The sequence below is a fragment of the Myotis brandtii genome, unplaced genomic scaffold, assembly GCF_000412655.1.
Source record: "Myotis brandtii unplaced genomic scaffold, ASM41265v1 scaffold53, whole genome shotgun sequence".
Classification (NCBI taxonomy): Eukaryota; Metazoa; Chordata; class Mammalia; order Chiroptera; family Vespertilionidae; genus Myotis; species Myotis brandtii.
Window position 1 is genome coordinate 2,003,708 of NW_005369942.1, and position 27,741 is coordinate 2,031,448.

At 39.2% G+C, this 27,741-nt stretch overlaps 1 protein-coding gene and 1 long non-coding RNA gene across 8 annotated transcripts in view; one reads left to right on the forward strand and one right to left on the reverse strand.

The window, feature by feature from the left end:
- Positions 1 to 27,741, forward strand: part of SLC7A11 (solute carrier family 7 (anionic amino acid transporter light chain, xc- system), member 11) — a 215,664-nt gene that overhangs the window by 58,204 nt on the left and 129,719 nt on the right. For 4 of the 7 annotated variants that reach the window (XM_014548973.1, XM_014548974.1, XM_014548976.1 and 1 more), the window contains exons 7-11: positions 2,717 to 2,840; positions 4,648 to 4,751; positions 5,971 to 6,067; positions 7,536 to 7,685; positions 9,279 to 9,456. In XM_014548973.1, coding sequence (XP_014404459.1) covers positions 2,717 to 2,840; positions 4,648 to 4,751; positions 5,971 to 6,067; positions 7,536 to 7,685; positions 9,279 to 9,456 — 653 coding nt within the window. Of the gene's footprint in view, positions 1 to 2,716; positions 2,841 to 4,647; positions 4,752 to 5,970; positions 6,068 to 7,535; positions 7,686 to 9,278; positions 9,457 to 11,805; positions 11,891 to 17,184; positions 17,763 to 18,087; positions 19,025 to 27,741 lie in introns of those variants that run through there. The other 3 variants (XM_014548975.1, XM_014548977.1, XM_005877737.2) reach the window with 3 other exon arrangements.
- On the reverse strand, positions 16,349 to 26,410 carry LOC106728074. Its single transcript, XR_001364320.1, has 3 exons — positions 24,408 to 26,410; positions 21,545 to 21,552; positions 16,349 to 16,359 (listed from the first exon to the last, which is right to left on the reverse strand). It is a non-coding gene; the product is annotated as an uncharacterized LOC106728074 (long non-coding RNA).

The following is a 27,741-nucleotide window of genomic DNA, read 5'->3' on the forward strand; positions in this document are numbered from 1 at the left end:
GCCATGATCCCCTCTCCTCCTTCCCTTTGTCCAAGTGAAATAGAACTTCAGGACAGAAGGAAGTGGCTATTTTGCCACAACCCTTCCCGTTCCCGGGGCTTAATTTTACCTGGAGAGGAATTACTAGGTGTGTTAGGAATTGCAGCAAGGTTAGGCCATCTCTCTTGTCATATACTTTAGGCTCCTTTGATTCCTCCTCCCCCTAATATCTATCTAGTATATTCAGCTGATAGTAAAATTGTTCATCTAGTTCAGTTTACCTGACGAGCATGCTTGCTTTTCCTTCTTTTCTACAAAATTAATTAAGTTAGCCTCTGTTGTCTTTTTAATTTTAAAAAGAAAATCTACTACCTAAACAGTGAAACTATACATTATAGTTCATGTTACACAGGGAAACTGTAGAAATCATGGAATAAGTATTTTTCCCTCATTCGTGGTAGCTGCATTCTCAGTGACTGCATGAGAAACACAGCCTTGAAAAGAGCTCTCCAATAAACATTATATTCAGCAATTACGATTTCTCTGAAAATTAATAGTCAGTGTTTGAGGACCCACACACAGGAGACAGTGTGTGCATATCAGTGGTTAAAATACTTTGACTTCAAGGTAGGCGAGACCTTGCAGCTCAACTCTGTGTTTCCACTTACCAGCTGTGTATCCTTGAACAGTTATTTAAATTCTCTAAGACTTCATTTCCTCATATATAAAATAGTGATGATGTTTCCAACCTGCAGGATTTTCCAAGGATAAAATGAGGCAAACATGTAATGTGCCCAATAAAATGTCAGGCACATAACAGGCACCACATAAATGGCAACAGCTGCTGGTGTTTTTTGTTGTTGACAAGCTGAGGCGGGGGGCGGGGGGGGAAACTAACCTGGAAAGTTAAGTTTTTTTGTTTGGTTGTTTTAGGATCCCTTCTGTTAAGATCAATTTAGAAAACTTTCCTCAGAAGCACCATAATCTCCAGGCAGAAAATAGAAGGGGAAGCTGGCATTCTGGCTTCCATGCTGGGAGCCCACAGCCCAAATTTGAGACTTACTTCTCTCTACTGTTTTGCAGCATCATGTGGTGAGACAGGACTACCTGTCCTGGGCAGGTTAGGTCACTTCACTGCACTGAACCATAAGTCACCTCACTTTTTATTACCAGAACCTCTTCATTGCTTGACCATTTCTTAATTTCATTTCTTAATATTATTCTTGCAAGGAGTACAGAGTCTCTCTTCCCCTCTCCCTGTTTCTCTCCTCCATGGAAAGAACTTAGCATCCCATGTGGGCACATTATAAAGCTGAAAGGGTTCAAGTTTATAATAATACAGTGAGTGATTGAAAGGTTGTCTATAGGCCTTCATGTTCCTCTTCATTCCCCTTTGCATTTCCATGTAACCTTTCTTTCAAAGAAGCAGAACTCATCTTTAATTGGCCTTGTGCCATTCACTCTTTTGTATCTAATTGGCCTGCTGGTTTCCTTTGCTTAAATTGAGCAGTTATCCATCACACTGGCAGCGCATGTGACGGTGTTAAGAGGAAATTCCGCAGGACCCTCCCCGCACTGGGGAAAGGAAGCATCTGCTCCTTTCCTAACGGGATGCCGGGATTTAGAGGTCAATGTGTTTCTCCATCAAGACTTAAGACTTTGGGGACCAGGGGAGTGTCAGGCTCCAAGAAGCATAATGAATGGCAGAGGCTGGCTGGCTAGGTTTGCCTGTTCTCTACAGCACTCTTTAGCATAATGAGCTGGGACTTAGCGTGCTAAAACCCGCCTGGCTTGGGGAGCGAGGCAGGCTGTGCCTCCCCCACGCCTCCCCCCTTCTTCCCCCCTGGTTCTGAACTGTATTTTCATCTTGGAAAAAATCATTTAGATTGAGGTCTTCATTAGCGACACCGGCAGGGTTAAGGCTCCATGAGGGCTGATAAGCTCCACGGCCAAAAAAAAGAAAACCCATCAGCCTTTACGCAGGGAGCTGAAGGTTTAAGTTGCTTGAACGGGAAAGAGTCTGAAGAGGTGATTATGTGAAGCAAGTAATGTGTATCGGTAACATGGAATCAAATTATTGGGGTCAGTAACTTCCTGGCTTTCCAAGTGCATTAAATGAAGACATAACCTTGCATTTGCACTGGGTATTTCTTGATGCTGCGTCCTGTCAGCACCGTCCGGCCCTATGTGCTTCCCAGCATGTCACCTCTGATTTCATGGGATTATCTTTGCTGCTGCTTTAATAGACATTCATGATCTTAAGCTTCCTTTGAACTCACAGCAGGGCCATGCTAAGTCATTATTGTGAGCACTTCTGTGCTTTTTGTGTTCTATGAAAAATTATTACTACTATCATTTAGAAAGGTGACTATCTCCTGCTCTCAGACTTCCAAAAAATATTTTGGAAGTCTTATTTGCTGGTAAGGGAAGTTCCTGAAGGGGAAAATCCCATGAATGTGAAAGACCATTTGGGGAGTGAGTATCAGAAAGGTGCAAAGGCAGCAAATTAGTACTTGAAAGGTGTAGCAGACAAGGGTTCCCAAAGTGTGGCCCCCTGGACAGCAGCATCAGAATCACCCAGGTACCTCACTCCAGTGAAATGTTTATGTATCCCCAACAGAGCCTATAATGATCATACCTACCATTTAATTTTTTTGTTTGAATTAGCCTATTGTCCTTGATTTTAGAAAAAGAATAACGAAAGATGACTAATAAGCGATTCCTTTGTGCATTTCAGAAACATCCCTCTTGCCATAGGTATATCCATGGCCATCGTCACCATCAGCTATGTGCTAATGAATGTGGCCTACTTTACGACCATTAGTGCTGAAGAGCTCTTGCTTTCAAATGCAGTGGCAGTGGTAAGTCCAAGTTGGGGAAATGCCAATTTGAATTTAGGTTAATGAGTTGATGCAATTTTATACTAGTTCCTTCCAGCAGAAAAGGGTTTTGAAATTCAGTAATCTTTTCTTGACCTGAATGATAATGAGCATCTTAAAAAAATTAGAACACACCTTAGCATATTCCATTTAAGTTATACAGCTAAAATCCTATACGATTTCTCTGTAATGTTAATGTCATGTAGGACATTTCTGCATATACATGCTTGAAAACACATTTCCACATATACACAGTCTTCCAACATGTCCTTAAGGACAGGTAGGCAGAATTTAAAAGAATGCAGTTTGGGGTATGCAAATTGCAATTATTCTGTACTCTTTCCCATTTGTAAACTTTTCAAACATTTTTCCCAAAGTACCACTTCAAGAATTTCCAACTTGACCATATATATTTGTTTTTTTCTCTTACATCCTTTTGAATACTAGTCATGGGATATTATTAATTTGGGGGAATAATGAGTTATTCAAAGTTACACAGATATCATTGCTGTAGCACTTCTCAGAATAATAAAATGCTAATATGCATTTTTAATTCCTTAAAAAGTGGATACTCATAATTTTACATTTTCCAAAATTTATGAGACTTCAGAACTGTCTTTGCTCCCAAAGGTCGTGTTATGGGACTGTTATTCTGTGACACATACTTTTATTTTGTATAAAACCATAGGTAGTAAGAGAGCCTTCACTTATGACCTCATAACAATGAAGGGGGGTAAAATAACTTCCAATCATTAGCTGTCAGTTCCTTTAAAAATAGTCACTATTACCTCATATCAGCAACATCCATGGGGAACAAATGATCTCATTTCACATGAACCTATGTATGCATTCACTGCAGTTAAAAAAGGCTTCAGCCAGTGCTGTAAGTTCTAGCAGACACCCACATGTACAAGGCTTACTGCTGTCCGGCCAGTCATCTCATCTTATTGGACAGAGAGAGGGCCGCATTTATTCCTTGAGCGTAATGTGGTCCATTAATTACACAGCACCAGCTGCATCAAGGACAAGTAAAGAATCCCACTTTTTTTTTTTTTTTACAGTACAGCCTTTATGTCATGGCATAAAAGGAAATTTCGGAAGTTTTGTTTATCCGTTGTCTTTTCTGTGGCTTGATTTCCTTGGACTTGTATTTGTAGTCTAGCCTTTTCATGGGAAACACAGAAGGAATTGCCAGATAATTGATTTGATAAACACAGATTCAGCTGATGTGATTATTCTGGGCAAAAGATTTTCAGAACATTTCATAGATATGATATCAGTGATTAAGTCATCAGTTATTTTCTGCCACACTTTTACGTCATGACGGTGGGATTGGTATATGAAACAAGTGTCCATCATTCTTCTCAGTGTACGTTTGTGCTTCACTATCCAAATGTGGCTTTCTGGGCTAAAGAGAAGGTATTGTGCAAAAGGATTTCTGTCTCCAAAAGCAGAAATTTTTCTGAAGAAGCTTTTTCCACTTACCAGAATGATAGAAGATTTTGGCCACAGTTTATAAAGATTCGGTAAATGGATCGTTGCCTTTTGAAAGCAAAGAATAGGTACTTGTTTAGACCTTTGCCCACATTTTTGCAACAAGCAATGCCATGGCACCTAATTTTGATTATTGTCTACAGAGTTAGTCTGACCCTAACCAAAGAGAAGGATTATAAAACATACACATATCACCAGGCTAATAGAAAGTCATAGAGCGAGTCTGGCATACATTGTTTCCTTTTATGCCACTTTCTGGCAAAGCACCAGTTCACGTCCTTCTGTCTTTCACTAGACCTTTGCTGAGAGGCTCCTGGGAAATTTCTCATTAGCAGTTCCCATCTGCATCGCCCTCACCTGCTTTGGCTCCATGAATGGGGGTGTATTTGCTGTCTCCAGGTGAGTGAGTTCAAGCATTTTCAGAAATGTATTTCTGTTTCTGAGATTGGATGTGATAAGGATGACTTTACAAAGAAATAGTGCCTCCTAACCTGTTGTTTTTAAAGGGACAGGCAGGATTGAAGTCTTTGTCCAAGTAGCAACAGCATGTCTCCTTCTGCCCATTAGAGGGCACTGCGCCTCTACTCATAGCCGAGTCTGAAGCTGGGCCTGTGGCATTTTTTTTATAGTATGTCTACGGAGTCTAACAACAGCATTTTATTTCTGGTGATAAAATCTGTTGTTTCTCTAAAGGTGACAAGAAAAAAAGTAAAGTAAGAGATGCCAGAAATCACCACTTCACCCTATCTCTATCCCTATTGCTTTCTTTGATGTAAAAGTACCTTTTGTTTTAATAGAAGATTAAAACCCAATCAGATAAATATGAATGTTAGATGTGTTGTCATCCTTAAAAATGAAATAGCCAGTTGTTTGCCAGAAAAATGAGATTATTCGGAAATAGCAGAGGAATCGCAATTCAGAACGTGCAAACTATGGCAAAACCACAGGAGAACAAAAGAGAGGGGCTTGCTTTTACAGAGGAAGGGAAGTCGTTGGGAGTGGAGTTTTGATGGAAAGGCCGTTGGAAGAGAGTGGGATTTCAATCCCACTGTGGCTTCTCTCCAGCTGGGTTATTGCTGGGCCAGGAGATAATGTCTTTTCTCCTGTTGGGGGAGTGAAGAAGGCTTTTTCCTGTTGAGCTCCCCTTTCAGGCCCTCCCAACTCTATTTTAAATGAGGTTTCCTTTATTCATGTTCACAGTGTGTATGTACGTGTGCATGCAGAGTGCGTGTGCACGCGTGCGCGTGTGTGTGCGTGTGTGTGTGTGTGTGTGTGTGTGTGTTGTTTTGGTTGGATAGACAGCACACCTACAGTACTGGGAACCTAGAACTAAATCCATTATCAGCTATTTATATATAGGGAGAGCCATGCTGAGTCAGATGTGGCTACTGTTTCTTCTCAAAGAAGAATATAACAGTTGGCAGATTTTATAAAATTCTGAGACAGCCTTCTCAGGATGGTCTCTACCTTGTCTGAAAAGTGAAATCTAAGTAATCATCTAGGAAATGTCAAGCCATTTGGGATGAAAAAGATGCAAGTTTTATCTTAGGGTTCTGGGATATTTTCCCCTCTGCCATCAATTATGCAGTCAACTCCACCCCTGTTTTTCTCCCACCAGGTTATTCTATGTTGCGTCTCGAGAGGGTCACCTTCCAGAAATCCTCTCCATGATTCATGTCCGCAAGCACACGCCTCTGCCAGCTGTTATTGTTTTGGTAATGCACATTAACAAGTGTCTCTCAATATAACCTCTAATAGCAGGTTAGCAAAGCGGATCTCACCCAGACATCAGAGTGCGTGACTTTCTCATTCATTGAGAAACGGGCTCTATGGAGATCTTGGCAGCGTGTGGGAGGCAGGGTGTTTTCCGCTGCTTCCCTTGACTCAGTATTGCTGATGCATATTTGATGCTATGGGGAAGAGCCATATCACGTTTTCTTCACCTTTGTAGAAAGTAGTGAGGTGTAAGGGAAATTAGTTTGCCTCCTACCATTGACAAAGGACCTGGTAGAAAAGGATGCAGAGTAATAAATCCCAATTCTAAGTGCAGAGAGTGGAGCTAAAAACTACAGTCCAAAGTGACCCAGATGTCGCATAGGCCCCTTATAATGAAATGCACACAAAATTATAGAAAATGCAAGGATGAAATTCTAGACAGTGCAGTGATTCAGTGATTAAAAGTGAGACCTTTGAGAGCAACCCTAGAGGGAAGAAATAAAAGCACCGAAACTTAAATTTCATTTGTAGGATTCTTTATGCCGAGAACAGTACCTGTGAAACATGGGATACAAAAGACTGCGTAAGGTGTAACAGTCCTCAAACACCCACTGGCAATGTTATGGTCCCTTTGTGCCTACCATTTTTGTAACATTTTTCTCAAATGCAATCTGCTGCCAGAATTCATGGAACATTTCTTCTCCATGCATTTAATTTGTTTGAAAATGTTTCCTTGAAATTTCTTTGTAAAGTACACAGTACTCTTTGTGAGGAATCCGGAAGGCAGGGGTCACTTGTGGGAACAGAATGTATTATTCCGTGAAGAGGGCTTCGCTTTAAGCCTCTGCTATCAGTCATGTTCTCCTCGGCGTGCGCGGCAGAGACTCGCTGTGCTGATCTCTGCGCCGCATTCCTTTGCGCGGTCCTGAGGGTCACCCGTGGCAAGCACACGGGGAGAGGGAGCGTGGAGGAAGGAGAGGCCGACGTTTTGCATTCAGGGCCTGGCAGAGGCACTGAGAAGTGGCCCGTGTTTCATGTGTGCGTGGCCAAGAGCAACACAGACCCCCATTGGCAGAGCTTTCTGCAGACTCTCCAAGAGGGGACACTTGTGATGTTTATTATTAATTATTTACCAGTCACCTCTGGGTCCTTACATTTTCAGTCACTGACTGTGACTTTGAAAATATAGTCTCTTCTGTCCAATGTAAAAGCAACTAAACACCAAACATCCATATAAAATTCCTTCTCAATAAGTGGTAGGGACGATGGCCCTCTCATTCTGTTACTGGCATAGAAAGGGATTTTAAGAGCAGAATATGGAAAGGAGGTTAGGTTTTAATCAACACGGTAGTTTATCAGTATCAGTAATCATTTGAAAAGGATGGTAAGAATGTCTAGGTATGTGATGCTTTGCTCTCACCTGTGTTCCCTGTGACTCACCGTGTGCTTTTGTCCCCCTCCCCGCAGTATCCTCTGACGATGGTGATGCTCTTCTCTGGGGACCTCTACAGTCTTTTGAATTTCCTCAGTTTTGCCAGGTGGTTTTTTATTGGGCTAGCGGTTGCTGGGCTGATTTATCTTCGATACAAACGCCCAGATATGCATCGTCCTTTCAAGGTAACCTCAGCAATCTTGATGGGTTTACATAAATCTTTCTCCTAATACCTAGTCCTCCCTTTGTCATAGCTTGATGATGGGGAGCTTGGGCGGGCGGGGGGCACCATCCTCTGTCATCAGGTGTTTAACTGTTGCAGGTAGTGCCTTCAGATTGGACTGATTTTCCCCTGGGAAATAGTTCATCACATTGTTTTATGTGCTGTGCTGAGCTCTTTAAAAAGAGGTGGTATTAATAGAGGATGTGTGTTATGCTGGTTTTTCATGACATGTCCAATGACCTGATAAATTCAAAGCATGGGATACTCTGATCTCCCTTTATGCTGAACATTTGTGGACAGCCAGACTGAGAAAGAGTGATGCCGAGACGTATGGAATTGTGTCACTCTTTAAAACTCTAAAATGGATGCCGCTGTACAAAATAGGCATTTTCAGTATTTTTAAAGGTTATGACTTATTACATTGCTCTTTTTTTCTACATTATACACTCCAGAAGGAATAAAAATGTAAAATATAGAGGGAAAGCGAAGGTGTATGAACTTACCACTTAATCGAAAGCACAGTTACCATAACTAAGCATTCCTTTGGGGAGGGTTGAAGAATACCTTTCTCACCTGTCTCTTTCAGCCTCCAATGCTCAGAGATTGATTTGGCCTCACTGTTCATTTGCTTTGAAGAAATAACAGATCAGTTTTTCAGTTACGTTGTCAGAATTTGTTTCTAATTATATTCATTGCCTAATTCTGGAAACATCTTCATTAGCGGTCGAATAGGAGTTGGCCTGTTTTGTTCCTGTCCTCTCTTACTGTGAATCTCCAACAGAAAATCAATTTTCCCTGAAAGGATTTAAGATGTAACTAGCAGCCCATGGTCTTAGCTCCACATTAAAGTGGACTCTAATCATAATTATCAAAGAGCTCATCTTTTAATACCAAAAACAGAAATTATAGTAGTACTTAAATCAGGACTTCTATAATGAAACACACTTATTTATCTTAGAGTTTTTTCTATCCAAAGATTTTTTTTAATTAAGGGAATATCTATAATAATAAAAGTGTAATATGCTAATTAGACCGGACAACCAAACAACCTTCCAGATGTCCTTCCGGATGACCTTCTGGACAAAGCCAGGGCTGGGAGGGCCAAGCCCCTTGCAAGAATTTCGTGCATCGGGCCGCTAGTGTTTAATATATTCTCTGTGTCCTTTAAAGAGACTTCGCTACTGCCCAGCCAGCATGGCTCAGTGGTTGAGCATCGACCTATGAACCAGGAGGTCATGATTCTATTCCCGGTCAGAGCACATGCTTGGGTTGCGGGCTTGATCCCCAGTAGAGGCATGCAGGAGGCAACTGAACTGATCAATTCTCTCTCATCATTGATGTTTCTATCTCTCTCTCCCTCGCCCTTCCTCTCTGAAATCAATAAAAATGTCTTTTAAAAAAAATAAAGATACTTTGCTACTAAGGTGAGGTAGGATGGTGCCTGTCACCTGGTTGTGTATGTCACCCAATGTAATGACTGATGGGCTCACCTTGAACCACTGTCCATCCCTTGCACTGTGTTAAAAGTGATTTTTTTTTCTGTGCTGTGTTCCAGGTGCCGCTGTTTATCCCAGCTTTGTTTTCCTTCACGTGCTTCTTCATGGTTGCCCTCTCCCTCTATTCAGACCCCTTTAGTACGGGGATTGGCTTCATCCTCACACTGACTGGAGTCCCCGCATACTATCTCTTTATTATCTGGGACAAGAAGCCCAAGTGGTTTAGAAGACTGTCAGGTAAGTCTTTGAACCTTTTTACAGACCATGTTGTAGAAAATTCATCTATGTGAACACCCATGACACACATTTCTTAAAGTTCAAATTTATAAGTGGGACAGCTGCTAGTGTGAATGCGTTATTGCATTTTCATTAGAACTGGAAGAAAGAAAAGTGGAAGGATGTTTAAGGTGCAGCCACTGATGGCTTTCAGGGCAGTATTCAGTTGGGATGCTTAGTCACTTCTTAGGACAATGGCTTTCATAGGAAGAATTTTATCAGCATTTCTGAAAACGGTCTCATTGCTCTTATGAATCCTTTCCTAACCTGATTCCTTTTATTCTGGGTTGAATGCAGGTTAGTGATTCTATATCATAACAGACTACTTGATGAGTGATATGAGATTTGGTAGGGAGTTAGGCAGAGACCTGCAAAGGTCTTAAATATCATGATTACAACTCCACCCTATTTAATAGACATGGTAAGTCACACATGCGTCACAAGACCAGCGAGAACAAGGAAGAGAAGAATAACAGCTCTCATTTACTGTGTGATTCTATGGGTTAGCACATACATGACCTTATTTATTCTTTAAAACCCGTAGGCAGGAAAATTATTATTTCTATTTTATAGGCTTTGAGTTATAGCATGGGAGCTCACACCACTTCTTACACATCACATAGATATTAGGTAGAAGAGCTAGAACTCAAACTCAGGCAGTTTTATGCTTTAGAAAAATCAGCCTGGAGGCAGGGAGGCTGGGTTAGAGGGAGTCGAGGCTGAAGACAGAGAATAGAGGTTAGTTGACTCAGTATTCCTGATGAGGACGGAGGACGGTCTAAACTCAGGGTGTCAGCAGGGTCCAAGGGAAAGGAAAGATATTAAAGAGGAAACGCCCACAGAGCTCGGTGACCAGGTAAGTTGGAGGAGAAAATAGTAGATCAGTAGTAGGAATGGTGCTTAGGAAGGAACAGCCTCGGTGGGAAGCCCAGCCCTCTGTCCCAGACTCTGCTGAGGGAGCCCTTTTCCCCACATCATCGTCTCTCTTAATCCTCCACAAGATCCCGAGCGAGGTGGTGTTACTCCTATAGCTGGGTGGGGAACTCGGGACTCAGGGAGGGGGGATTTTATTTTTGAGTGTACAGAATTTAAACCATTGAGCTAGGATTTGAATCCACATCTGCTGGATGAGGTGCCTGGGGGGATGAGAGAGAGGGGTCAAAAACACAACCCAAGAAGCAGATAGCTTCTTGCTTGTGAGTTTGGTGAGTTTAGAAAACAAGTTTTGTTCTCATTTGTTTTAACTTACTTATTTTACCATAATTAATTTTTTGAAGTTCAGCAAAAAGTTCAGAGATATTTTTGGTAAAATTGTTTATAAATAATGTTAGTGCTACTAAAAATAAAATAAATAACAATTTGGTATACGTATTGAATTTCTAGTGTGCTACACGAACTCCTTCAGAAGGTAGTTATTTAAAACAGAGTTTTGCTACTATTCCTCTTTATTAGTTTTTAATTGGTATTTGGTATCTTTAGACCTTTTATACACTATTTATACTGAAATTTGTTTTCTAGCCGGCAACACTATTCCCCAAAGAAGTGTTACTATGAAAATTAGGTTCTTTAAGGCTAACACAGGCACACTGATTGCCTTGCAGGGTATTTAATCTCTATTTCTTGTTAGATCACATTCATTTTCTATAGAATGGTTTTAGTTATGTTTTTCCACTTGTAGGCAATACAATTCTGAAAAAAACAAAAGACTTGGTAAACAGTATTTACGATTAGGATTGCTCTCCTCATTACCAATGTTCAGGACAGATTAACGCTCATCACTATGAGATCTGTGTCTATCTCAGATCCTGGCCAGAGATAGTTAAAACCCTTGAGCACCAAAGAGAACCAAGAGAATGCAGGATGAAAGAGCTGGCAGCCCTAGGGTTGGACCACATCGAGAAGGGAGCACTGTGAAGGAGCAAATTTCTTGCTTGCCCCCTTGTAGTAGGCATTTTGTTCCTCCTGTTTGTAGCCAGCCTACTGCAATACTTCTTTCCTTTTGCTAACATGTGCGTACTTTATACCACGTTTTTGTGAGTGCATGCCTATTGCTACATTTCATGCTTGATCTTTCTTTGATGTGTTTTCCTGCTCATGTAATTTTCAAGTTTGGGGTTATTTTTCTGTCTCTAATGATGTTTTGATCATCTCCAAGAACTCCAAATTTAGTGTTAGCCACTTGTGAACGTAGCAGCAATGTAGTAGCCCCATAATGATTATTTGGTTCCCAAAAACGCCATTAAGCCTCACCAAGGAACATGACAATTCTGCCGTTTAAACTGCGATCATTGTCACCCTTTATCTTTACAGCTGCCTTGAAAGCCTTTCCTCAATTTTGTTTGATTTTCCTCTTAGGCAGCATTCTTGTAATAAAGTAAAATAAAAATTCATAGTATTTATTGCTGCAATAGCCAGTATTTTCCTCGCCTTTGGCCAAAACAGAACACACACACAGACACACAGACACACAGACACACAAAACAGCAGAGTCCTGATCCAGAACGTCACCTCTCCCCCAGCCACCTCCTTGTCAGAGACAAACTCCGTGTGAACTTGGAGGCCAGAGAGCCTTGGGCAGTTAGTTCAGTGATTACAGATCCGGTTGTCTTGGTGGCTAACATTCTTTAGCCTCTGTATTATCATTTCTCTTTACCCGAATACACACGAACCCATTAGCCCTGTGAAATGTCGGTAGATCAGAACACACCTCACTGAAGGTGCTTCCATAAAAAATGCGAGGCAACTGGACAGCTCTCAGAAAACGCTGAAAGGCTGCTCAGCCCAGACAGCCAGGGCATGTGCCGAACCCGAGGATGGGAGAGGTTCAGAGATTTGATGAATTCCTCTGGCCACAGGATGCCAGTATTGAACCACGTTCTGTTTGACAGCATTCCTAGGGTGAAATGAAGAGGGGCTCTTGAGGGACTAGACACACAGAAAGCTTTCTCCTGCCATCTGTGACAGCGTGCTTAATTCTCCTGGCCCTTTATGTATTTATTTGTTTATAGAAACACCAGCTTCTCACCCAAGGAAAATGGGGCAGAATAGCCACTGATATATTTAGCAGATAACCGGGTGATACCCAGCCCTGGCAAAACCCAGCCAGACTCCCAGCAGCCACTTTACTTGGCAGTCTGGGTTTACGAGCCAGACCCTGTCATGGCCGAGAGTGAGTGGGGTCACTGGAAGTTGGTCCCTGTTGCTCAGGGCGACAAAGGAGGACAGCTGCATTTAAACAAAGTATTTGATTATAGAGACTCATACTGGGCAGCACCAGCGGAATGACTGTATCCATCTCCGTGATGGTGACTAGGCAATGCCCCAGTCCTAAAAGCATCTGCTGCTTACAGTGTGCTGTGGTGACTTCATTTATGATTCCTCAGTGAGAGCTGCTTAGTGCATTGGACAGACGCTTCATGCAGACTGCAGTGCCACATGTGAGATTAGTTAAGCTTGCCCACATTTCTTGTGGGCCCAAACCATCTTCATTGTAGGATAAATAAGACCATCCATGTGAAAAGGTTTTGAGGTATTTAAAAAAAAAAAATACATGCTATTATTCTAATCCCGACTTCTGGGGAAGATGGTTCTTGTGCTAGTATTTCACGACTTCTGGCTGTAGTTCCTGTGATTGTACCAGGTGTGGTTGGGAAATCAGATTCTGCAAGGTCAGTTGTTTCAACTGGTTTCAGGAATACCTACTGAATAGGAAAGGTAAAACTGAAAATACAATTGCTGTTTGGTCTTGTAGTGACTGTAAACAGCAAATACAGACTCACTGGCTCTACTTTATTGAAAGAAATAGTATCATGGTTGATTATCCATAAAGCCGAAGGACTTACATGAGCACGAGTATAATTGAATGCCACACGCCTGGGCTTTCCTGGCAAGCAGGAAGCTTCCTCAGAGGCTTACTTGTGTCTGTTGAGACCCCATCTAACAGCATAAAGAGGTTCTGTAGAGATTGATTACAAAGATAAGAAGTGACCAAGAAGTAATGTCCTGGGAAACCAGTCACAGAGTTCAAGGACTACCAAGATAAAATGACCTTAGAAATTATCTAGCCTAGTGGTTTCTACACTTTAGTCTATCTGAATCACACATTTCTAGGCTCCACCTTCAGTTTCCAATTCAGTGGTTCTAGGGTGGGGGTTGTAAAGATGCTTTTTGAATATCATAGCTGGTCTGCAGAATACACTCTGAGAACCACAGACCAAGTCCAAGTCCCTCATTCTTCTTTGTTAAATTAATTTATTTTTATTGAGATACTAGAGACCCAGTGCATGAATTCGTGCACGCGTGGGGGCCGGCTGGGGGAAGGGGCCCCAGGCGGTTGGCAGGCTGGCCCCACCCCCTGGTCGAACTCCAGTCGAACTCCCGGTCAAGGGGACAATTTGCTTATTACTCTTTTATTATTGGCATATAACATTGTGTATATTAAAAGTGTAAAATATGTTGGTTTGACAATTTATATACTGCAATATGATTACTACAATAGCGTTAGCTAACAATAGCTTTTTTATGTCATGTATTTATCATTTCTTTTTTTTGTGTGTTGAGAATAGTTAAGATTTAGTGTTTGAGCAACTTTTATAATATGGTACATTGACAATAATCACTATGGCATGCATTACATAGAACTTATTTATTTACTAGTTTTAAGTCTGCATCCTTAACATCTCCCCAATTCCCCCACTCCCTATCCCCTGATCATCAACATTCTACTCTGTCTTTACATGTTCAGTTTGTTTAGATTCCACACACAAGTTATACCATACAGTATTTGTCTTTGTCTGATTTATCTCACTTAGCATGATGTCTTTATTTTTTTTAATTTCAGAGAGGAAGGGAGCAGAGAGATAGAAACATCAATGATGAGAGAGAATCATTGATTGGCTGCCTCCTGCACACCCCCCAACTGGTAACCAAGCCTGCAACCCAGGCATATGCCCTTGACTGGAATCGAACCCATGACCCTTCAGTCCTCAGGCCAACGCTCTATCCACTGAGCCAACCTGGTTAGGGCAGCATGATGTCTTTAATGTCCACTCATGTTTTTGCAAATGGCAGGATTTCCTACTCTCTCACGGTTAAATAATATTTCACTGTTTGTATGTGTGTCACATCTTCACTCATTTGTTGATGGACACTTGTGCTGTTTCCAAATCTTACACATTGTGAATAATGCTTCAGTGAACATGAGTGGGCAGATATCCCTCCGAGATACTGATTTCAGTTCCTTTGGATACATACTCAGGAATAGGATTGCTGGGTCAAATGGAAGTACTATTTTTAATTTTTTGAGGAACACCCATACTGTTTTCCATATGGCTGTTCCAATTTACATCCTCACCAACAATGTATAAGGGTTCCCTTTTCTTCTTATCCTTGCCAACATTTGATATCTTTTGGCCTTTTTAAAATATTTTTTTGGAAGAATATGAATTTTTTTTTATTGTCTCTCTTATGTAAGGGTTTGGTTTGAATGTTCTAGGCCAGCAGGCCTCTATGCTCCATTTAACCATCAGGAACCCTGGTCTCTTCATCCCCTGGGGCAGTGCCACTTAAAGTATGGACTGCAAACAAGTCTAGCTCATGAACTGCTTGGTAACAGTACTATGAATTGAGTCATAACATCCTAACATATGTAAGGTAACATCTCATTGTGGTTTTGTTTTGCATTTTTTTTTTTTTTGACGATTAGTGATGTTGAACAACTTTGTGTATGTCTGTTGGCCATTTGTATATCTTCTTTGGAAAAAGGTCTATTCAGGACTTTTGCCCACTTTTTAAATTGGATTCTTTCTTTTTCTGCTATTGATTTATCTGAGTTCGTCATAGATTTTGGAAGTATGCTTTGCTAATATTTTCTTCCATTCTGTAACTTGTCTTTTCAACTTATTGTTTCCTTTGCTCGGCAGAGGCTTTTAGTTTAATGTAGTCATAATTGTTTTACTTTTTGTTGTCTGTGCTTTGGTGACTTAACCAAGAAATCATTGCCTAGATCAGTGGTCAGCAAACTGGCCCCTTGAGTGTGGCTCTTCCACAAAATACCACGTGCGGGCGCACACGTACAGTGCGATTGAAACTTCGTGGCCCATGCCACGGGGCCAAAGAGCCACATGTGGCTCGTGAGCCGCAGTTTGCCGACCACTGGCCTAGACCAATGTCAAGGACCTTTCCCCCTGTGTTTTCTTCTAGAAGTTTTGTGGCTTCAAGTCTTACATTAAAATTTTTGGTTCATTTCAAGTTAATTTTTGAGTGATATAAGGCAAGGATTGTTTCATTTTTTTCTTGCATGTGGATATCCAGTTTTATGTCCTTTCTCTATTGTGTGTTCTTGGTACCCTTCTCAAAAATAAGTTAATTATATAGGGAGGTTTGTGTATCAGTTCTCTATTTTGTTCAACTAAGTTATGTGTTTATTTTTATGCCAGGACCATACTATTTTGATTACTATAGCTTTGCATTATAGCTTGAAATTAGGTATCATGATGCCTCCAGGTTTGTTCTTTCTCAGTATAGCTTTAGTTATTTGGGGTCTTTTGTGGTTTCAAACAAATTTTATGACAATTTTTCTACTTATGTTAGAAATGCCATTGGAATTTTGATTAGGATTGCACTGAATCTATAGATCATGTTGGGTCTAATGGACATTTTCTCAATATTAATTCTTTCAATCCTGGAACACAAAATATTTTTCTATTTCTTTGTGTCTTCTTTAATCTCTTTTATCAGTGTCTTACAGTTTTCATTTCCTTGATTAAGTTTCTTCCAAGTATTTTATTGTTTTCAGTGCTATTGTAAATAGGATCACTTTCTTGATTTCTCTTTTAGATAATTTGTTGTTAGCGTTCAGACGTGCTACTGATTCCTGTATGTTGATTTATACCCTGCAATTTTACAGAATTCATTCATTACTTCTGACAATTTTTAGTGGCTTCTTTAGGATTTTCTATATATAAGATGTCATCTGTGAACAGAGATAATTTTACTTCTTCCTCTCTGATACGGATATCTTATACTTCTTTTTCTACTTAATTGCTAATTGCTCTGGCTAGGATAACAGTACTATGATGAGCCATCCTTACATTTCTGAGATAAATCCCACTTGATCATGGTGAATGAGCCTTTAATATGTTGTTGAATCTGGTTTTCTAATATTTCGCTGATAATGTTTTCAGCCATATTAATCAAAAAAGTATTGGTGTTCATTCTTCATATTTGGTAGAATTCACCAGTGAAACCATCTGTTCCTGAGCTTTTCTGTATTGGGAAAAATTGATGGGTTTGAGCCTTGAGCTGCCTGGGGAATGGGGCCGGGGTAGTAACAGTGCCCCTATCAATAATGGGTCAGAGCCAGTACCTGGGACCCAGGGGGCAGGGCTTGGGGAAGCAAGAGCTATTTCAACAATGACAGTTCAGAGTCTTGACCAGGATGGAGGGAGAGGAGGGTGAATCAGCACCAACACAACCCTAAATAATGGCAGGCAAAGTGTTACTTGGGACCCTGGAGGCTGGACTCAGTGGGGGAAGCTGCCTCAGTAATGCTGGGAAAATGCCTGACCTGGGCCCAGTTGGGCAAAGAGAAGTGGCAGCTCAGGTCTTGTGTATGGTTAAGATGCTGTGGCACCCAGTCCCTGAGAATGGGGCACAGCAACCAGGGAACCTGAGGCCATCTCACTTCAGCAACAGCTCCAGGATCTGAGAATAGATACAGAGGTGGGGGCGCTCCAGGCTGCTCCATCAGGGGATCAGCATGTTCAAGACTGTGGGAGACCTCTCTAGCAAAAGTTGCAAATGTCCACAATGGTGAGGTTTGCTGGGGTTCTCCGGCTCTCTTTCTCTGGGAACTTTCTTAGATCTCTGGCTGGGGGATGCAGTGATGTAGACAAAATACTTTTCTTACTTAACTATGTGGCCATCCTTGATTTCTGAGCTCTGCCAGGTTTTTGCTGCATTTTTGTTGTTGTCTAGACTCTAGAGCTTTTCCTGAGCTATTTTCTTCCATTTGTAGCTATTTATTGTCCTTGTTTTCTTAAGGCGGTGATGAGCATTGGGACCTCCTACCCTTTTAGCTTGCTGATGTCACTCCCAAGCCCCTCATTCCTATAGATGAGGCAAATGAGATCCTGGGAGATGAAATGTTTTGCTCAATAATACACTACAAGTTTGATACTGGAAATTTTATTCTGATTCTTCTCTTGATTTTGCTGAGGAATTGATTGTAATCTCATAGGTACAAAAACAAAGCAATTTAAAACTGAATATGAAATGTGTTTTTGAACAGTTATTTACATCTTGATCCTATTGTCTCAGAATATTTTCAGCCTCCTGATTCATAAATAAAAGTCCTTATTTTAATAGAAAGTATTAACATATTCTTCTGAGACGTCATCATGTGAAGTTATAGAAGTGACATACATTAATTGAGCAAGATAGGATTCTAATGAAGTAAATAATTCTTGTAAGTGCTCTATGAAATAGTTGTGTGTTTTCAGTATTCAACCCCAAATAATTCACATTTTGCTGTTGTTTTATGTATTTCTGATTTCTGTACATTTTTAATTTTTCTTCATTATTTCTTTGTAGGCAGAATAACCAGAACATTACAAATAATACTGGAAGTTGTACCAGAAGAAGATTGTCATAAATTATAAATTAATGCATTTGCAATCTTGGCAATCTATCCTTGGCTTTGTTTCTGCCCAAAGGGCTGAAACAAAGTATGGACATTCACTTCATTTTATGAAAATCCAGAGGACTGCGGCTTTGGTGATGGAATAAAGGAGTCAGTCATTTTTATTCAGATCTTTTTAATGTATTCAAACCGGTTGCTAAGAAATTTAGTTATAACTCCATGTAATTGTAGAAAGCTGATATGCAGCTCTACCACGAGTTCACGTGATTCTTGTGTCCCTGATACCTACCTGTTGAGGTGAGGGGAAAAGACTACGGGATGGACAGTTACCTCAGTGGTCTTTCTCTGTAACATATCATGGCTAAGAAACTTCAAATTGAAGACTGAGGTGTTTTCTGTATATATAGGTTTTGTAAAAACATTTTTTACCTACTATAGAAGGCCATACTGTGAAAAGTGTTTTCTATTCTTCTAGAGAAAGAACAAAAAAAGCATATGTCAACACTATGGACAGAGGAAAGAAAGAAATTTATGTTACATGGGCATTGCATTGCTTCCCCTTTGGTGCCAACTTAGATGTCACTCATCTTTTAAGGGTTAATACTAACAGCATTGTGAACAAAGGACAGAGGGGGTATGCCTAACTTTAATAAATACATTAAAGAAGAGCTTCTAGGAGCTATTGTTTACAAATTCAGGAACTATGTTTGTGTAAAAATCATTGAGAACTTAATATGTTGGGATATTTTTTTTTCACTCCTCATTAAGAAGCTTTGTGGTTGTCTGACATTTTGTTTTCATGGCAGCCCATTTGATCAGGAAAGGATGTAAGTAATATCCTTCTTACAGCAAAGCAATAGTCAATTTGGTATTAAATCCTTTTAAGCACCATTACCTGTTTTAAAAATAATTTACCCTTGATAAATATATCTAAATATGTGCATTTTCAAATCTTCAAATTAAAATATCAATGTTAAAACAGAAATCACCAAGAAAGAAAATGCCCAAAATATTATACCTAACCCTATAATCATATCTATGTGCAATGATAGCAATTTTGGACAATATTTTTAGTTTATAGTTATTTTTACATGGTGATGAATTTTGACAGGTTGTACATTTCCTAATTGTATTTTATATTGTTAAAATATCTCTTCAGATAAAACTGTGCAGATCAATTAGGAAATGACATATATTTACATAAAAATTGAGGAAGAAATGCCGCTGCTAAATAAGATTCACAACTGATGTTTCTAAAAATTTCCCACTTCTATATCTAGGTTTTGTCAATAATTTGTTCACCTTAATTATCATTTAATCTGCAAAAGAGATAACTGGTAACAGACTCACTAAAAGAGAGAGAAATTGTGCTTGCATGTGTATATCCAGACAGGTGTTATTATGCTAGGTTCCGAAGCTATTGTGCAATTTTCTAATGATAGTAATATCATGATGACATTTGTTAACTGTTATTTACACACATCCACGGTTAAGTAGTTCATCATAGCCAGAGTTATGTTTCATCCTTTAATTTTTTGTCCATTTGAAAATAAGAATTTTTGAAAGAATTACACTGGTTAAAATCATTCAGAGAAGATGTAGAGTTCACAGACAATTGACAAAGTAGTAATGATATTTCATAATTTGAGACAATTCCAATTCACAAATTTCAATTTTTTCTCTTGATAACATTTAAAATATATTTAAGATTGACATTTCTTAAACAAACCTACTGTTTGGGTCTATAAGTGAATTCATAGGGTTTTCAAAGTTGATGTGTATTCTCTACTTCCTATTTAGCCATATCTCTTCCCACTATATTGTTACTGGAGGTATTGCGATCTAGGTCCATATAACCTAAACCAGAAAACTCTTCTTGGATTTTTATGTAATGAGAAAAAAGGTAGATTCTCATGGAGAGAGGTTTGTGTGGTTCTTGATTATTCCTGAGGTTAATGTTCTTATAGCAACAGATAGGTCTCTGCATTTTATCTATTTGTTTATTTTGGGTTCTAATTTCTCTTTAAATATACCATTGAACTGGCTAAATAGAATACATATTCATTATTCTTTCATCATATCAAAATGAGTTTTCCTTACTAAATTTCTAATACCATTGTAATACCATTTTAACCAGACAGAAAGTCAGTCAGTAATTTTTAAAGAAAGTAATGGAGATTATTAAACTTTAACTTATTTTTAGGCTAATCAAAACATGTTTTCTGTGGTTGGGGAGTCAATATTCATAATTGTTATTCACAATTGTATCATATCCTAGGAAAGGTGGCTGACTCCAGACCACACATAAATGTTAGGTGTGTGCACGCACACGTGCTATGTGCTTGTACAGTATCTCCCCCAGCCCCGCTGGCACAAAACTAGGACAGTTATTAGGATATGGTAGAAATGCATGACAGTTTATCTAACACTAAAACAACTACATTGAAAAAAATTTCCAGATTGTCTTATGTGTCTGGTAAAATTATTTCCCCAATTGCCATCCTATATAATAAAAGCCTAATATGCTAAGTATCTGGTCATCCGGTTGTCCGTTCAACCAATCAAAGCGTAATATGCTAATGATATGCTAAGGCCACTCAATTGCTTGCTATAACGTGCACTGATCACCAGGGGGCCGGCACTCGAACCAGTAGGTTAGCTTGCTGCTGGGGTCTGGCGGATTGGGACTGAATGAGACTGGCCAGACATGCCCTGGAACCCTCCTCCAGTCCCTCCCGGCTGGCCAACCTCCCGCGTCCCTCCCGGCCCAACTGGTGGGGTCCCTCAGCCTGTACCCTCTTGCAATCTCAGGAGATGTCAGAGAGCCAGTTTCAGCACAATCCTGCAGGCCAGGCCGAGGGACCCCACTGGTAAACGAATTCATGCACCAGGCCTCTAGTTTAAAATATCAACAGTGGTTAGCATTCCATTGTATCACTCAATGGAATTCTCCATGCACTGTAACCAGTCTTCAGGAAAATCAGTATTTTATCTCTATTAGCAGACAAATATAATGATAACTAAGAAAGGGAGCATCTTTGACCTATAGTTGATTTCTTATTGAGGTATATGTTATGAAAAAGATAGAAAACTGAAGTTCAGAGTGGCAGGAAATGAAAGTAGTAAATGATTGGAGGTAACAATATTTTGGTGTAATTTATTATGCAGTGTAGTGAGAGAAATATTAAAAATTCAGTGCCTGCTGCACATAGGTGGACATCCTGAGAAGCTAATGAAACTTAAGCTTCAGTGCCGCTCACTTACACATGCCCCTTCCAATTTTGCATGTACCTAATTTTGCATTAGGAATTATGTATTAATTTTCTTGAAGAAAATCAGCAAAATTGTATATACTTCTGGCCCTACAAAATCAAATAACCCCTTTGATTAAGGTGAAAAAACTTCCACTGCTTTTCCTGTTAGAAATAACATGGGGTATTTGTAAGATATACTTTTAAATAAGGTTGTGAATTAGTTAAAGTATCTGCTAGTATATATAAATGGCTTTCTCATAATATACATTATATGATATATAAGGAGAGAGTTTCACCTTTCACATATTTGTCAGTTCTAAATGATAGAAAAACAATAAATAGGATTTTAATTGTAGCTGTTTTTTTTAGGTTGGCTGAAAATATAGAGAGATTTGGAATTTGAATGCAGATGAGTCAAGAAATTTAATGTTACTTAAATATAATTTTGCTTCATTTTACCCTATATGATGGGCTATATGTCGGTGCTGATAATGTCTACAAGGTTACATTTGACTTTCCTAACCAAAGTCAGGCATTAAGCACATCATTGTGTAACTGACAACAAGCTCATGGTGGATATAAATTAGAGTAGGTAATGAGTCATTTTGACAGCTTCTGTTTACATTATTTATATATAGATAATAGGATTACCTATAATGTTTTTAGGCTAATTTTCTTATAAACGGCATTTTTAATCTTTTCCATCATATATCATACCTAGAAGTGTAACCTCTAGGTATGCACTTAAAAAGATATTTTAACAGTTATATTTAAGAAATAATCCTTTCTTCTTTCTATTGCATTTTTCAAATTAGTTGGTATAAAAAATAAATGCTCAGTCTAGTTTTAGATTTGACATAAATTCACAAAGGCGTAAGTCATGGTCTCACAGGAACTTCACCTGTTTTCCATGTTGTGAGATATTGTTTATAACCTCCAGGGGTATTAACTTGATCTCTTTGAACTATTTCTGTTTTCTTGGAATGAATCAATGACTCATTTTGTATTATTTTTGGCATGATATCCTCAAGGTAGGAGTAAGTCTTATTTGAATCTATACAATTACTGATATTCTTAGATTTACTTACAACCACTTAGGTTTAATTCCTTGGTAGTCCCCTCCCCCCTCTTCTGTTCCCATTGACTTGAAAACATCACTGGTGGATGGTTACAGTCTGCAAATAGTTATCTGTTACATGTGTATTTCAGCTATAGATCGAGGGTACATTTATAATATCAATAGTCACCTTAATATTTTTATAGATAACAATCCACTCAAGAAACTGGAGCATTAGGCATCTATCTGAACACCAGACAAAATGGGTGCACTGGTTTGAAAGTGAACATCCTTTTCCCCCTCAACATATACACTACTGGTATTTTTTAAAGAATGACTTTCAAGTGAATTAATTTATTGGTTAGAAGATTTGCTTGTTGAATCCATATTACCTCTTGCTGAAGTCTCTAAAGGCCACGCTGAAAGCTAGAGGAAAAATAAAGATGAATGCACAGTTATCTGTTTTGCCGCAGTGACTGTATTTTGAGCACCTTGTGTGATAGGGTATTTTGCACTGCATCTTGTGGGAAAACATCAGGCCTTTGGATATTACAGCTGTAACGGTTGGTTTGTGAGTGGTCTGACTTAAAGGAGGATTGTGATGTTAGACCTCAATTATTCCTGCTAATGCTTCCATGATGCTCAAGAAGCACATCATCTCACACTGGGAAGCAATACAGTGTGGTTCTAGGTTCAAACTGTGTGATTTAAAAGTATTTCTGAGTTCTTTTGTTCCTAGCATTTCTCCTTTGTTCCAAATTTCCTTTCATTGAATAATCTATCTATCTATATATATAAGCCTAAGCAACCAGACAACCGGACAACCGGCTGGTAGCTATGATGCGCACTGACCACCAGGGGACAGATGGCCAACCCAGGAGCTGCCCCCTGGTGGTCAGTGCGCTCCCACAGTGGGAGCACTGCTCAGCTGACAAACAGGCACCAGATGCCTGGCTCACCACTGGTGAGTGCAGCTGCAGCAGCACAAGTCTCTCCCGCGGACACTCCCCCTGCTCGCCCGAGAAGGGGCAGCAGGCGCAGTGGGACCAGATGAGCAGGAGCAGTGCAGCGCCCACCCTGGGCTCGGGCTCCTCCCCGGCCACCAGCCGCTTCCCACACTACTTCATGCTGTGCAGGATCTAAGCAGACAGCAGGCTGGAGCCTAATGAGCTGGCGGGTAAGGCCGGGCTCCGGTGGCAAGGAGGTCCATTGATCCCCACAAGCCAGGCCGAGGGACCCCACCAGTGTTCAAATTTGTGCATCAGGCCTCGAGTGTAATATAAAACTATTATATTTAAGTAGAAAAATAGTTTGGAGAAATAAAACAGATTGTTTCAAATGAATGTGTGCTTATAACAGAATAGAACTGACCTACATTAAACTGTGTATATTCATAATTTTAGACACTACCACATAGCACTTTTTAACTGCTCTGGAAATAAAGAACAATATATATGTAGCTGCGGTTATCACACAAACAACAAGGATCCTCCAAAAATTTTAAGTAGTCTGGGATTACTTTGATTCTTTCTTTGGAGAAATTTTTTTACCTAATAGTTTTCCCTTGTGAGTGTTATTTCTACTGGCATAAATCTGGAACTAAACTATTAATGCTTACATCTTGAAAACTGGGATCTTTTTACATTATCCATGTTCGGAGAATGGCATATCCCTTAACTCTTTTAGGCTATTTAGAGCCAATGCCTGTGTTCAAAATAGCCAATGGTACCTGCCAACTCTTTTGAGAATTTGCAAACATAAGCATCAGATGTGCTAAGAGTGCATTGCTTCGTACCATGAGACAGAGTGTCTCCTCTCTGTGCCATGGGTGAACAAACATCTAGTTGTGCTTTAGTGATCACATGCTGGCAACCTGTGAATGTCTAATAAGCACAAGTCAGAGAAAGGCAAGCCACGTGTCTGCCTGGACTGAATACTTGGGGAACTTAATTCGTCCTACTTTTCTGACTAAGATTTTACTCAAGATTTTGTAGAGCTTGGTTTTTGCTTACCATAGAGTGGATTAGATGGTAGTGATGCACTGGTAGAGATGGTTTTTAGTTACTGACTCAGAATTCATCTCATGATGAATCATTAATATCTTTTTATTATAACTTTATCTGTATTTACTTTATAAAAATGGTTTCAGTGAGTTTTGTGTTAAAATTTGACTTAGTAATAGTAACTTCTTTTTCAGTTCTCAAGGAGTAGAAAATTCTGTATGTGTGTTCATATTAACATATCATTAAGTAACATATATGAATGTATTTAAATGCCTTTTATATCCTATGTCAAGTGTCAGTAATTTGCACCAATGGAATCAATTGAGCCCAGTGGGGAAATAGTAGTTGGGTTACTCTGGTGGGTTGTGCTGGCAGCCAACTCTTTGATCTGTGCTTAAACTGTAATTTATAGACCAGCTATACCCCTTAGCTGGGGTCTGGAATGTATTTGTCATGACCTTGTACCATTCCCCTCATTGGTAGGGGTCAGGGGAATGGTGGATTTGTCCTGGTGATCTAAAATACAGGGTCAGAGAAATGCAGCTGTGGAGGAGTGAGCCTCAGTTTCCTAAGTGGTCCTCATCTGTGGTCCTTCGCTTTGACATTGTGATAGGGACACTTGGTAAAGTGGATTGTGTGCATTTTATACTTTTACGCAATGTCTTGTATTGATAAATTCTTAAGGAGCAAAACTCCTTTTCTGCACCTACATTCCAATCATATTTGGAGTACTAAGATATTTAACTATAAAAATATAAATGGTGCACAGAGAATTTCATTCGTAGATTATGTTGCGTTTCTAGGGTTCTCTGGCACAGATGCCTATACCAGCATGTGATATGTGAAATAAAATGGATTTTTTTAGAGCTTAATGATTTCCTTCTGGGGAGAGTTCTGGTGCAGAAATCACACTGCCAGATGGTGTTTATGGGCTATTTGTGTAAGTGGTACGATACTATGAAATAAGTGTGATTTCATCTGGTGGAAACTCTTGACGCATATGTTTTGTATGGAAGAAATTCTGGTGCAATATGATGTCACTCAATTTTGCATTGAATTTAATTTCAATTGTGTTTATGTATAAGTATGCTTGAAATGCTTCCAGCTCATTAAACTTTTGTATATATATTTTTGTACATATTTTTTACTTGAAAATATTTGAAACGGAAAGTAAATAAACATTTGATAGTTTACATAATAAAAGTCATGTTTTGGCATTTGTTTTTAAGCACTGTACATCTCATTCAATGGAAAGTTTGGGTTTTAATGATTAGATTTATCTGTCACTGATTCTGTGAATTTGTTGGTGGCTCCCACTTATCATCAATTTTCTGTACTAAAAATTGAAAGAGGTGACAGTTTCAGTAAACATTGTAGACACTCTTCTCCCTTATGATCTGCATCCTTCTGTCCTCTGGTCTAAAATAGCCAGCAACTTCTTTTGTTTTCACTTGCCCCAGTTCAGTCTTGCTATTTCTTACCTCTTAACAAAAGTCTCATCTCTTGTCTCTCTTTCATTCAGCCTTCATATGTTTCCCCAGATTGTTCTTTCTGAAACAGAAATACTATAAACATCATTAATAGTTTCACCTTTTTCGCCCTGGATAGATAAAATCCAAACTCCTCCGTGTAATATACAGGACTTTCCATTATCTGCCACCTTTCTCCAGCTACAAATGACCACTTCTGTATTCCCTGAAGCCATATTAGATGCATTTTTTTAGTAGTTTAACAAAGAAAAGATGCCCTTATTTCATTTGACACACTGCAGATTTACAGGAATTATATTTTCCTCCCCCCTTCTTATATCCTACTCCCCACCTAGCAGACTTCTACCCAAAAGTCATCTCTTCCAGAAACGTTCCCCAAGCTGGTTCAGACCTGACCCCTGAGCACTTTTGTTATCTATATACCTGTTGGCCATTGGTATGTCTTTTTGAAAAATGTCTATTCAGGTCCTCTGCCCATTGTTAAAATAAATATTTAAATTTATTTTTTATTCTGTTGAGTTATATGAGTTCTTTGTTTTAAATATTAACCCTTTATCAAATATTTTCTATTCCACAGGTTGCCTTTTCATCTTGTTGATTGTTTCTTTCACTGTGCAGAAGCTTTTCAGTTTAATGTAGTCCCAGTTGTTTATTTTTTTCTTTTGTTCCATGTGTTTAGTGTCATCTACAAAAAAAATTTACTGCCAAGACCAATGCCAAGGAGCTTTTTCTCTGTTTTCTTCTAGGAGTGTTATGGTATCGGGTTTTTACATTTTAGTATTTCATCTATATTAAATTATTTCTGGTGAGTTGTGTAAGACGGGTGTCAGTTTTCATTCTTTCCATATGGATATCCAGTTTTCCCATCACCATTTACTGAAGACTATTATTTTCTCCAGTGAATATTCTGGATGCCCTTGTCAAATACTAGTTGACTGTTCATGTATGCATTTATTTCTGGGCACTTGACTCTATTCCGTTTGTCTGTATGTCTGTTTTTTGGGTGTTTTGTTTTTTTTTTTGTTGTTGTTGTTGTTGTTTTTGCCAGTACCATTCTGTTTGATTACTAGAACTTTGTAATATAGTGTGAAATCGGGAGTGTGAAGCCTCCAGCTCTGTTTTTCTTTCTCAAGATTGCTTTGGCTATTTGGGATCTTTTGTGGTTCCATAAACGTTAAGATTGTTTTTTTCTTCTTTTTCTGTGAAAAATCTCATTGAAATTTTAATATGGATTGCATTGAATCTATAGGTCACTTGGGGTTGTATGGGCATTTTAACAATGTCAATTCTTCTGGTCCGTGACATGGGATATCTTTCTACTTATTTGTGTCTTCTCCAGTTTCTTTTATCGTTGTCTTATAGTTGGCCGTGTAAAGGTCTTTTATCTCCTTGGTTAAATTTGTTCCCAAGTATTTCATTGTTTTTGATGCTATTGTGAATAGGATTGTGTTCTTTATTATTTTTCAGATAGTTTGTTGTTAGTAAACAGAAACAGAATATTTTTATATCTTGATTTTATATTCTGCAATTTTACTGAATTCATTTATTGGATCTAAAAGTTTTTTGGTAAAGTTTTCTAAATGTATGATCATGTCATCTGCAAAGACAATTTTACTTCTTTTCTGACTTGGATTCCTTTTATTTTTGTTACTTGCCTATTTTCTCCAGCTAGGATTTCCAGTACTATGCTGAATAGGAGTGGTGAGAGTGGGCACTCTTAGAGGAAAAGCTTCACCCTTTTATGATTGAGTATTCTGGGTTTGTCATGTATCACCTTTATTATGTGAAGGTATGTTCCTTC